Here is a 13,487-nt window from a genome sequence, read left to right on the forward strand (position 1 = left end):
AAAAACCCTATAAATTCATTCCCTCTTTGTCACAAAAATTACTCTTTTTGCTGCTACTAATTTCATCTTCCAACCAGTTCTTGATCTCTCTTTAATCTTCTACAAGATTAATGTTCTAATCCTGTTTTCTACAAAACTTCAACTTATCCCATCCTATGATAAGAAATCCAGTCATTTCTCCTATGGATGTACCAAAAACAGTTAAACTTTCCCAACACATAGTCACTAAAAACAAACACGTTCCTGAGCAAAACGATAACTCCAACTTCCACTCTAAGTTTTCACAGAGAGTTGTTCGAATCATACTTACAGATGCTGACGCAACTGATTCCTCGGGCGACGAAGGACAAGATACTGTACGGAGAGTGAGGAGACACGTGACGGAGATCAACCTCATGCCATCACCCAATTTGATAGTATGTGAAAAGAAACGAAGATTGGTTTCGCCGGATACTGACGTCACTCGCCGGAAAAAGTTTAGGGGTGTACGTCAAAGGCAATGGGGTCGTTGGGCAGCAGAGATTCGGGACCCGACCCGGGGAAAACGGGTTTGGTTGGGAACCTATGACACCCCGGAGGAAGCAGCTATCGTTTACGACGAAGCTGCTGTTAAGCTCAAAGGTCCTGACGCCGTTACTAACTTTCCGAAAGTATTAACGGCGGATATAACGGAAACGGAGTCTGTTACCGAAGGTGGAGAGAAAAGCGAAAACGACGTCGCTTTGTCGCCTACGTCAGTTCTCCGTAACGATGATTTTACGCCGTTTGACGATTTGGGATTCTGTGAAGTCGACGCTTTTGGGTTTGACGTGGACTCCCTTTTCCGGCTGCCGGAATTTGGGATGTCGGAGAAATACTACGGCGATGAATTCGGCGAGTTTGACTTTGACGATTTTGCTCTTGAAGCTCGATAGTGTGGGCTATTTGGTTGTTTTAGATAAAAATTGTGGCATTTTTGTAAATTGAGTCATTGGTGATGGTGACGTGGCATTTTTGACGGGAATATAAGGTGATTAGTAGCCGATTTATACGGCGATTTTGTGAGAAATTTTTGTACCTTTTTAAAATGTTAACATGTGATTTGTGAGGGTCAATTATGTAGTATGAAAATTTTGTTTGGAGAAATAGAGTTAAACTAGATTTTGTTTGGAGAAATATTGTTTTTTTATTCCAATAAAACATAAAACAAGAGACAATTGTATTTTCTATTACGATTGGATTTGTATTTTAAAGTTTTGCAACTTGAGGGTGAGGGAAAAACATAAGTTGACTATAAGTTGCACTCCTTTAGAATTGGCATGGATTTTTATTCTAATTATTGTTTGCTATGTGATTAAGCAAATCAGTGACACAAGCTAGTATAATTAGTCTTTTTACTCATCTTTTACATTTTATGTGATAATATTTAATTAAATATGGAAATACTTTTTTCATCGGTTGTCCCACGAAGGGACTACACATCAATAAGATTCAGCACAAACATTTTCCTTGGTGCTCTATTTTTTCAAGTTGTGGCACCCTACTGGGACACGTAGCTAGAAACGAATAAAATATTATAATCAAATTTCTTTTATAATAGTCTAATATGTTTTGATAATTCTTTTCGTTGTTATAGTAAAGTACTTTAATAAAGAACATGTAATATAATATAAAGCGCAATCAAATTTATTACACAACCACAAACTCTCGGCGGCTAAGGAATACCAAAAATAAAAAACTAAAATAGTACTAAGAAAAAAGGTGGGAAAAGGAGATAAAAACGAGCAACAGGATTCAGTGGGGTCTAATAGTTGGTGACCAAATAGATCCGAAAGCAACTATACATAGCCGCCTTCCACTAATAAGTACTCCACTTGTTGCTACTTGTCTTTACATTTGGACCAATTACAAAAGGATTTACACTTATATTATGGCCAATATAAGTATTTTTCACACGTCATATAATTTGATTGTTGCAATAGAGTATTTACCGTCCGTCCATAGCAATCATCATTTATAACATTACTTCAATATGTTTTTTTGGACTTAAATTTTCATGTTATGTTATAATATACATTCCCTATAATAACACTTCACTATAAAAATAAAAAAATATCGAAACAGGCGAAGTTGTTACATAGATGTTTGATTATGCTTTATTTTTTAGGTAATTCAATCAGCTTATTTAAATAATTACTTATAGTTATCTTTTAGATGATCTGACAATATTAAAAAAAAAATTAAAGACTGACTTTTGTCTAAGAGGGGCCATTAACAAATTTCCTAGTAGACTGATTCAATTGATCATATAAGCAGGAAGGAGCTTCTGCTTGTCACATTAGATGTGTCCTCTTTTTGTTATATGCACTTCACCTTTACTGTAGTATTTTTTTTTATTTCAAAATCTTAGGTACGAAAATGACATCTTGGAGAGGCTATTATAATGGAGTGGTTATCAAGGTTAAATCAACCCCACTTCTACTGCTGAAATAGTTGCCAGAAGTAGAACACAAGGATCCTGTATTGGCCATAACCAATGTCTGATTCGAGTTATTTATTTAGTTTAAAAAAGGGCAGCCCGGTGTACTAAGCTCCCGCTATGCGCGAGATTCGAGAAAGGACCGAACCACTAAGGTCTGTTGTACGCAGTCTTACCCTGCATGTCTACAAGAGACTGTTTCCATGGCTTGAACTTGTGACCTCCTGGTCACATGACAACAACTTTATTAGTTACACCAAGACTCATCTTCATTTATTTAGTTTACCTATGTTAAAAATCAAGATTCCTATTGAGTGAATCATGTTTCATCTTTGTCTAGAATTTTGCAACATGACCAATTCCTTGCCGTTAGGGGCATTTTTGGATGATTTGACACTATATTGCTTTGGGTGGTTGTCTTTGTTTCTATAATTATTTGTGGTTCAAAACTATTCTACTAGCATGGTGTGTATACCATTGATAAAATTCAACAATTTAGACTCCATAAAGACTTGTAGTTTCCTATTGAATCTTCTCTTTCTTCTCCAGGTAAAACAATTCAACATTTTTCTAGGAAAAACTCAATTCAAACTTTTCCACTAAGCTTGTTATATTTAAGGAAAAAAGGGTAGCTCGGTACACGAATCTTTCGCTATGTGCGAGATCCGGATAACAGCCGGACCACAAGGATCTATTGTACACAGCCTTACCCTGCATTTCTGTAAAAGACTATTTTCACTGCCTGAACCCGTGACCTCCTTATTATGTTTAAGGAAGTCATATTTTTATGACTTTGAAGTCATCATATCCTCTACTGATTTTCAACTGATAGAGACAAGAACATATGCTATATCTCTGACGTTTATTACAAGCAAAATCAATGTTTCAATGGAAAATACTTACATGAACTCGATATTTACGCTATGTTTATCGAAATCGAACTATTTAATTAACTTTAAGAGGTCTAATTTAAAGTGAGAATACATATCAAGTAATCGATTATATGTATTACAAACGTAATTACAAACGTATTGGATTAATTAATTTGACGTAAATATCAAGTATAAGTATGTTTTTTCCCAAAACCTCAAAAAGGGAAAAATATGAAAACATAGTAGCAGTAGATTAGAGAAAAGTTAGCTCGTAAACAATATTTCTTATCGAATTTGATTGACAAACCGAAGAGATTTTGTAAATCCAGTTCGCAATTTTTTGTTTTTTCCCGGAAAAAGAGTTGATCGTGTTTTATGGAATAAAGCCATGATTTAGAGCTAGTTTCTTTAGGTTGAGGGGTATTTTTGACCGTAATAGGTTTATTAAACGCACATGTCTTTTCCAAGGACCATTTCGTAATAATGTCCATTTCAGGAACAAAATTTAAACACAGGCCCAAAAAGATTGAAATTGCAAAAATATGATACTTTTGGGCAGGGGCGGCCCAACATCATCCGAGAACTAAAGCAAAGCCTTAATAAGAGGTTTTAATATATATATTATTTAATGAATATCGTTTTTAAAAAAATTAGACAAGTGAGGATGCGGAATTTAAAAAAAATGAGAACTTAGTTTTATTAAGTACAGAAAATTAAATGAATTTAACATTGATTGCATCACAACTGAAATGGGAGAACCCAAAAAATATACTTCCTCCGTCCCAACTTAAGTGACTCAATTTTTTTTAGTAAGTCCCTTTCTATATTTGGTTACAATTCAACTTTAGATTTTTCTTTTTACCACTAATGAGATGATTTCTAGCCCACAAATTTCTATGATTTATTTAAGATTATGTTTCAAAAGCCTTCCTTTATTTTATAAACTCCATGTCCAGTCAAACACTTTCATATAAATTGGGACGGAGAGAATATAATTTATGTAAGGAAAATAAATAATAAGTTAGATTATTAGATATAGTTATGTGACCAACTAATGAATAGAGAAATATATTTAAGTAAAAAAGTAAAATAAGATTGACAGAAAACTATTTTAGTTATATTAATTAGAGGAAGAAATCGAGTTATTAAAAATTAATATGACAATAAAGAAATAAATTTATCAATAATAAGAGATAATTATATAAATAATATACTATTATATATATAAAAAAATAATAATTTTGGGCTCCTTAAATTTTTGGGGCCTAAAGCAAGTGATTCACTTGCTTTAGGGTCAGGCCGCCCTTGCTTTTGGGATGATCTTTAACTTTTAATCCCAGCTTGTTCCATAAACAGAGTTTTAAAGTTAAAAATTAAAAAGTACGTATAAATTGATCGAAGGACAATAATTATTAAACTTAAAAATTATGCCTATGAGATAAAAATTCAAAACCTCAACTCTTGTGTGCTTCACCCCAAAAGAATTCTTTTTATGTCAATCCCTCTTTTTGGAAACAGCCACAGGGGCCGAAAGTTCCACCAAGTTTTCATACGGGAAAATGATATTGTATAGTCGTTCTCAAAATAATAATAATAAAAAATATATATATATATATATATATATATATATATATATATATTCAGTATTTTTTTGTTTGATAACATACATTCGGTATGTTATATACAAAATTATACAAATTACATATACTTTTTCGGCTACGAATGTAATTAGTTTCTCGCGCAGGCTAAAAGTGAAAAAACTCATTCAAAACAGCCTTGCGGCCCAAGCAAGTAGCCCAACTAATAAGGGTAACAGAAACGCAACTCTCGCCACTTTCCAAATCCAAAAGAGAGAGAGAGAGAGAGAGAGAAAAAAAAACTTGCATTCTCATCGGCTGCGAAGATAAACGAATCACTCGATTGAAAGGTTAGCTTCTGATCTATTTTTTTTATTGTTTTTTCCAGTTCACTTGCTTTGAATTAATGCTTACATATGCGGTAAAGCACATTAAATTCATGTTCCGTTTACTTATTTTGTGTGAATTAATTCGAAACAAGCTGAATTTTTGGAGCGATTGTTACAAAAATTGTATTCACAATTGTTTTTGAGGATTACGATTGTTGTAGTTAGTGTTTATGTACTTTTGAGTATTTAGAAAAGCTAGTTATAAGGATTTAGGGTTTAGCTGCCTGCTATTACTCCCAATTAGATATGTGTTCGCTAATTTGTTGATTCGTGTTGCTACTAGCTACTTATTTTCTGCTTGTTTCTTATGCTTCACTTGCTTTGAATTTGTGCCTATGTGTGGATATTCACATAATTTCATGTTTCTCTGTTTGTGGGAATTAATTTGAAAAAAGGTAAATCTCTTGAGAAACTGTTAGAAGAATTGTTTTCACCATCGTTCGAGGATTGCGATAGTTTGATTAGTTTTATGTGATTCTGAGCATCTAGAAAAGCTAGTTATAAGGATTTTGAGTTTAGCTGCCATTATTCCCAATTAGATATATGTTAACTGATTTGTATTGGTTTGGATCTTAGTGCAGTCATGGCTGAAGAAGAGAATCAGAACGAATTGAAGGAGGAGGTGGCTGACGTAAGTCCAGCTTTTTCTCTTTCTCTGTTCCTCGTTAGAGTTATTACTGTTTGAAACTTTTGCATCATCTCTTGGTAATGCCTCTTTGTTTGTGCCTGCTCCGACTCTGAGAATAATAATTCAGGTGTTTAGGTCCCCACTGAGCAGAATTTGTTTGCTATGGAGAGGCTGTTTGAATACTCTTTTTAAGAGTTTTAGCAAAAAAGAAAAGGCACATTAAGTAATAAGCCTTAATCAAGGTTTTCGTTTAATTTTTATGTGAAGAATGTTTAGACTATTTTAAAAGCCACGTTATAGGTCAACTGTCTATAATAGACATTGATTAGTAATCTTAACAAGATGATAAGTACCTTTTACAAATGATTAAAGAATATCAATAGTGTTAAATTTTACAGGGTCGGAGTTAAATTTGTTTATCAAGATAAAGTGCTTAGTTTCTTCATAAGTCCATTGTTCACATCTTTGTATGAATTCTTCTTGTCAAACCTTAGATGTTTTAGCTGTTTTGTTGAACGCGTAAGAGACGTGACCTAGATATATTAAATTTCCTTGTTGGTACTTGGTAGTAACCTAAATGCGTAAGGGGAAGTTATAATAACATCATAAAGAATTTTGTAAAAACAGGATTTTATGATCTGAAACAAACTGCAATAACGTTGGAAGGAATATAAAATAAAAGCAGAAAAAGAGGAATACTTCCTGTAATGGGCTTCTTTCCTCTCTTTGCTAGTGGAACATAACAAGTAGCACTGTAGCAGAGACCTTTTCTATTCATATTTCATTTTAGAGGCAGTAGAAGGGCTGGAGAGCGATGTTGAAAATGGGAGGTGCAACGGAGCTCATCCAGGAATAATCCTTCTACTTATCTGCCAAAAGGAATATTTTCATTAGGTTTTGATGCTTGGTTCAAAGTGCATGTCAAACACCAAATGTAATGGCAAGTACTTAAAGGAAATTGTGGTGGCCAAATTTTATTAAACAATTAAAGATGCTTATAGGCTGTCCGTAGTACAAATAGGCAATTCAATATTAGCAGTTAACCGGCATCAAATGCGCTCTTTCTTCCTTTATGAACATTCAGATATTTTTCATCAATAGTTATCACTAAATACACAATCTAATGTTAGTAACTCACCTTCATGCTGGAGAACGAGTACTGTTATAGAATTTACTGGCAGCCTAAATTATGTTGGTTGATCTAGAGCCCGTTTGGATTGGCTTATTTTAAGTGTTTTTAAGCCAAAATAGCTTTTAAGCCATTTTATAATGTTTGGATAAAGTAAAAAAGCGCTTTTAAGCACTTGTTTTTAAGCTAAAATGACAAAAATAAGCCAAAAGCTAGAATTCCTAACTTATGGCTTTTGGCTTAAAAGTCACTTAAAACAAGCCCATTCAAACATGCTCCTAATTGCAAATATATCTAAAAGAGTAAAATACAGGAGGTTGTGCTTCTAAAGAGATCTTCTTGTAGCCTACTAGCAAGGACTTGTACTCTAAAAGACTTATTGCTTTCTTCTGTTACTTCTTTTTCATCTTTCCTTGAGCCGAGAGTTTATCAAAAACAACCTTTACCTTCTCAAGGTAGGGGTAAGGATGCGTACACACTACCCTCCCCAGATCCCACTTGTGGGATTGTTGTTGTTGTTGTTGTTGTTGTATTGGCACAGGGGTGGGTGTGTTCGCTTCCTCAGTAGGTTTTAGTCAGAGTTGTCATCAAATTGGAGATAAATATGGTGTTGGTCGTTTGCTATATATAACAAAAGCACTTAATTGATTTTACATCCATCTTCAGGTTGATATGTTGTTGAGATCATATTGAACCCATGTATGTGTGATTGCTACCTTAGTTTCATTATCTTTTCCTCCTCTCTTTCTATGCTATTGCAGATAGCACCTTTTGATCCTACAAAAAAGAAGAAAAAGAAGAAGGTTGTAATTCAAGATCCTGCAGATGACTCTATTGATAGCTTGGCTGAGAAAACTGAGAATTTATCTGGTAGGTGAATGTAAAAACTGGTTTCACCTAATTTTCCCCCATAATCTCGGGAGAGATGCTAGAGTATAATCCTCAAATCAACCGCCCACCTTCCCCGTTCCCATAACCCCCAAAACACACGCGCACATGTGCAAACATACTCTCCGAAGATAAAGACTACCGAAGAAAATGTGAACCTTTAATGTGATTTATTTCTCATTGTTTTGCTATGCAGTTTCGGAGGGCCTTGAGGCTACGTTTTCTGGTAAAAAGAAGAAGAAGAAGCCGGTTAGTTTTGCTCGATCCCACACGCAAAATATTGATTGATTTATCAGTGAATACCTTGCACCCTCATCTCATTTTCTGGCACTAACCCCTTCTGGAAGAAACACCAGAGGACCAAATGGTGCGACCAAAAGATTTTATGTTTATTAAGATAGGGGATAGAGGAAGAAGATGTGAGTGGAGGGATGACCGAGGGAAGCTCGAAGAGTTGGGGATGTTGAAACGAAAGACAATTGTTTGATTTCTTTGTTATTTGTACCTCAAGAGAAAGCTATTTCATACTCCCCGAGCGCCAAAACATGGCCAGTTTTATTATTAGATTTGACCAAGGGGCTAAAGTGCCACAGAAATAGTTAAAGGCTTAATTTTATGACCTGAAAATGTTTCAGTGAAATTCACTAAATTATAGAAGAGTTTCTTGAGATCCTATGTACCCATGAAACTATTTTAAAATTGTGCAGGCACACACTGATCTCCTGAGTGATGAGAAGGAAAGCATCGGCGAAGATGTGGATGGTGAGATCTTGCATTTTCAGCTTGATTGCTGAGTTTAGTTGTGGTAATATTTGAGATATAACCCGCTCTCTTCTTCTAGATCACCTTGGAGATGATGAAGCTGCTGGAGAAATTGTCCTACAACAATATCCTTGGGAGGGAACTGATCGAGATTATGAATATGAGGAGGTATTTTATCATTTTCTTGTATTCTTCTGCATATACCTGTTAAGAGACTTTCAGAGTGCACTGATTGCCCCTGATAATAGGTAGGTACTCCATGCATGAACTTGAACTGGGTAATAACGCATACCTGCCAACCTCACAGCACTACTCCAAGTGTATGGGGAATACTTGGATTTGTCTTATGCCCATGTAAACTTTCTCATGGTGAACTAAATAAAGCTAAAACATGTTTCCTTATCAAAAAAAAAAAGGCTTAGACAAGTTGAGTTCAGGGGCAGTTAAATCTTTATAGGTTCTAATGTGAGAATCTATGGTAGGACTAGGAGTAGATTGACAAAGAGGGAGGTTGACTGTACTCGTTGTACTTCTTCCTGAAGAGGTGGCCTGCTTGATTTGCATTAAGGCACTAGTGGCATATATCTGATTGTCGTATCCTGGTGCACACAACCGGTTTGCTTTTAGGATTTTTGTTAATGGCAATTGATTTTCACTTTTGATTCTGCAGCTTCTGGGCAGAGTATTCAACATTCTCCGTGAGAATAATCCTGAACTTGCTGGAGATAGGCGTAGGACAGTTATGAGGCCTCCTCAAGTTCTTCGTGAAGGCACAAAGAAAACTGTGTTTGTGAATTTCATGGATCTTTGCAAGACGTAAGTTTTTTGTTCACATGGTTCTCTTTCCTTCCTTGTAACACTTGCATCATTTTGTGTTGCCACACCTTCTTTTTTGATTAAATGTTTTATGTTCAGCATCATGGATGTGCATATTTTATTTGATTTTTACGACATGCACCATATGCTAATTTGCTTTAGTAAGTTAGAAGTTGTACACATTTTGGCACCATGCAAAGTTCCTCACAGCTCGGAATTGCTTGTACTTTGATATTGATGAGTAGTGAGTAGTGACCATCATATTCACCATATAAATTGTATATTACATTGCTACCTTTCATGACCAAGAATTGTCATCACTTGTTTTATCTAGTTAAGAATATGTAATTTCCATATAGACCTGCATTTTGATTTGCCACATGGCTTCGACGCTGCTTCACCATTTCTGATTCCCTGCTGCTGTGTTCTTGAGATAGGTAATAAATCAACTAGGCGGACTAGTTTTCAAACCAGTATTTTAAAATCTTGTATTCTTTAGAAAGTGGAATGTGAACACTTGGGATACCACTTTGAGATAAAGGGCAGCTCGGTGCACTAAGCACCCGCTATGCGCGGGTCTGGGTAAGGGCCGGACCGCAAGGGTTTATTGTACGCAGTCTTACCCTGCATTTCCACGAGTGACTGTTATCACGGCTCGAACCCGTGACCTCCTGGTCACATGGCAGCAACCACTTTGAGATGCTACTAAAAAATGCTCAAAATTTGTTTGACTTCCGAGATTCCAATTTATAATTGCACTCTGAAATTATCACTTTCTGTAAAAGCCACTCCATGCATCATAATACCAAAGTCCGCTCAAGCATCACACACTTGGCATGATGAGATTCTTGGTGCGCTGAAGTAGCCCTTAGCTTTACCTGTAGTAACTGGCTCTATCTACAATTTGTTTGACACAATTGTATTTGGTGGGAACATCAAGGAGTGAGTTTGAAGAATATAGTCTATTCGAGTTGATCGAGTTTAGGTGTTGAGTTTGGTTTTAGAAACTTGATCATGGTTTAAATTCTGATTCTTTATTGAGGTTGGAGTTTGAAACTTTTCAATGGTGCAAGACGTCTCATGATTGGTAGTAGTGTGTTAACCACTTTGGATATAACTAATGGAAGGTATCGTTGGTTTCCCAGTTATTTTTGGATAGAGTTATCTTTCTCTCATTGCACTGCTTGAATAATTGTTTCCTATTTATAGGATGCATAGGCAGCCAGAGCATGTTATGACTTTCTTGCTGGCTGAAATGGGGACTAGTGGATCACTTGATGGGCAGCAAAGATTGGTCATCAAGGGAAGATTTGCTCCAAAGAATTTTGAAGGAATCCTTCGGCGATATGTCAGTAAGTTCCTGTTACCGATCTGTGATCTATATGCAGCTATTCAGAAACGACTTTCTTCCTTATATTTTTCTTATTAATGGTGCTATATTATGCCCTTCTGCATCCTATGAACTATAATATAACAGCCTTCACTCAGCGACTTACTTTTGGTTTCAGATGAGTATGTCATCTGCAATGGATGTAAAAGTCCAGATACTATCCTTTCTAAGGAGAACCGTCTATTCTTCCTCAGATGTGAGAAGGTATTTTCTTTAAGAAGGCGTGATATATGTTTACTATCTGCATTCAATCTTACATTTGTGAATATAAAAGTATATCTTTGTAATTTTTGCTTCAGTATTTCTTCCATCAGATAATTTGAAAATAGACTGTGGCAGATGATTGTTTAGGTATTTTAATTTTTTAATTCCCTTCGAGACCATGAGATACAGTATGTGTACAGTGTAGAAACTGTACCTTTTTGGGCTTTCACAGATGCAAGTACCTGGTGCTTCTTGGCTACTTGTTAGGCATCCTGTGATGGAACGTGACCGTATCACATTGTCAGATCATACGCCCAAGTAATATGAGAGATCTCAGGCCTTCCACTTATCTGAATTTATGTTGGGTTTGCTGTTATTGATTGAATTGTTTATGCTTTTGATTTTGTGAGATCTGATCTACCCTCAACAACAACAACCACCCAATGTAATCCCACAAGTTGGCTGATCTACCCTCAAGAATATTATTATTTTTATTGTATAATATTGGCCTGAGATGAGCTTATATAGAGTAACATGGTCAGTGAGGATTCATATAGCCAACTTCAACTTGTTTGGGACTGAGGCGTTGTTTTTGATACCCTCAAGAATGCCTTAGTATTTCTCTTGTCTCTTTTTAACATTGTACAACTGCTTTTTACCTCAAAAAGGAGAAGGAAAATGATTGCTTTAGTATTTCCAAATGATCGCCTTTCAGGAGTTCGAAATTTTCTCCTCCCCCTTGCTTTATCTTTTATAAATTTGAAAAGGGTTATAGGGAAAGATTGAACTTTGGGGAACAAAGTAGAATTAAATTGTTTATTTCTGTTCTAAAATCGGTTTTGCTTGTTTAATTTCTTGCAGTGCGGTTCTGGAAGATCAGTTGCTCCTATCAAGGCTGGTTTCGTTGCTCGTGTTGGCAGGCGGAAAGCTGGGACTTAAGCCGGCTTGGGGAATGTTTGTTCGACAATTTCATCTTATAATCGACTTTGTTAAATTTTTGTATGTTATGCTTTGTGTTTAACCGAGAGATGATATTGACATGTGGTGCAACTTTGCTTATGAAGAGAGCTGATTTAGATTCAATCTTGTGTGATGTTGTCTTTTGCAATTCGTTGAACTACACGTTTCGATATAACATATAGAATGACTTGATTTGATGGCATAGCTTACCGTATTTGAAATCTATATATGACTTAAAGCTATATAAAAAAATAACCCCCGTCACATTTTTCTCATATCAAAGTATGAAAGATCACGAGTGAATATGTTAGTTATCGATCACTTTGATCTTCAGTTACTACCCTCTCCTCCTTGAAAGTTGATCATCACTTAAATAAGCCCGTCAAACATATGAGCACTTAAAAGTTGAGCCTTTGCTTACTGTAAGGGAAGAAAAAGATGTACTCAGAGGTTTGGACCAAAAAAAATTATGAGAAGGTGTAGGGCCATTGACAAACTCAATTTTACCTTTCCGAGACTTCAAATCATTTTATTTTTTGAAGAGGACCCTTCTAAGTAAAAACGAAGCTTCTGTAAAAGGCAAAGGGGATAATATTTGTTCAATGATTCAGTTGCCAATTCAAACGCAGACTCCAGTTTAAGGCAGATACACTGAATAGATTGAAAAATATTGAATTGGAATTGGATCAACTAAAGGTAAACATTGTCAAGAAGAACAACAATGTGGAATAATTGAACAGAATCCTTGAAGCACTAAATTGAAAGCCAGAGTTGCAATGCTTGATGTTGACCTAAGTTCTAAAGACAATCAGATTGAGAGTTCAAAAATTGGAGAGGGAAGTAGGCATACAAAAATAAATTGCTTAAGTATTCTGCTTTTCGAATTTCTGCAATATCAATTGAGGGTTAGCTATTTTGCCATTTAGCATTTGCAGATAATGGTTTTTACGTTTTGATGAATATTCTTTGGTTCGATGTCCTAAATTGTATTCACGGATATGTCAATCTGTTCTTGGGATTTGACTGGAAATCTTTGAATTGTAAAAGCTAACCAGATATTGAACTTTCATGGAAAAAAAGTTAAAGAAAACGCGCCAGGTAGGGGTCGAACCTACGACTTTCTGCTTAGGAAACAGACGCTCTATCCACTGAGCTACAGGCGCTTTTCATTCTATTTTGGTTTTAATGGATTTTACATTAACTGGAATTGCTACTCCAACCCCCTACTCTTGCACACCATTTAATCCTGATTTGTTAAACCCGTGAGCCCATCATAAGTGTATTTATATACATAGACGGACCTAAGATTTGAAAGTGGCGAGGCATTACTGTCGAATAAAAACTTGAGCAAATACTAGAGCTGGTATCGAACCCAAGTAGTGCAGTTAAAGTTAAGTTGTGTTACCCCCAAATC

General features: G+C 35.6%; 2 protein-coding genes and 1 non-coding gene across 4 annotated transcripts; 2 read left to right on the plus strand and 1 right to left on the minus strand.

Annotated features, from left to right (window-relative positions):
- The first annotated feature begins 10 nt into the window (after positions 1–10).
- Positions 11–1,206, plus strand: LOC107791259 (pathogenesis-related genes transcriptional activator PTI6). Its single transcript, XM_016613285.2, has one exon. The coding sequence runs from the start codon at positions 156–158 to the stop codon at positions 912–914; it is 759 nt and encodes a 252-aa protein (XP_016468771.2). The 5' UTR covers positions 11–155; the 3' UTR covers positions 915–1,206.
- A 3,912-nt stretch (positions 1,207–5,118) lies between these two features.
- LOC107791261 (eukaryotic translation initiation factor 2 subunit beta) lies at positions 5,119–12,196 on the plus strand. 2 transcript variants are annotated; one of them, XM_016613290.2, is made up of 10 exons: positions 5,119–5,257; positions 5,873–5,927; positions 7,815–7,923; positions 8,138–8,190; positions 8,649–8,703; positions 8,783–8,871; positions 9,374–9,519; positions 10,729–10,871; positions 11,028–11,113; positions 11,975–12,196. In XM_016613290.2, exons 2-10 carry the CDS (start codon positions 5,880–5,882, stop codon positions 12,050–12,052), a joined length of 807 nt encoding a protein of 268 aa, XP_016468776.1. In that variant the 5' UTR covers positions 5,119–5,257; positions 5,873–5,879; the 3' UTR covers positions 12,053–12,196. The 2 variants fall into 2 exon arrangements, with proteins under 2 accessions (XP_016468776.1, XP_016468777.1); XM_016613291.2 differs by having other exon boundaries at positions 5,134–5,257; positions 5,878–5,927.
- A 967-nt stretch (positions 12,197–13,163) lies between these two features.
- Positions 13,164–13,236, minus strand: TRNAR-CCU (transfer RNA arginine (anticodon CCU)). Its single transcript has one exon. It is a non-coding gene; the product is annotated as a tRNA-Arg (tRNA).
- Positions 13,237–13,487: the final 251 nt, after the last annotated feature.

This window comes from Nicotiana tabacum, chromosome 22, assembly GCF_000715075.1.
Source record: "Nicotiana tabacum cultivar K326 chromosome 22, ASM71507v2, whole genome shotgun sequence".
NCBI lineage: Eukaryota > Viridiplantae > Streptophyta > Magnoliopsida > Solanales > Solanaceae > Nicotiana > Nicotiana tabacum.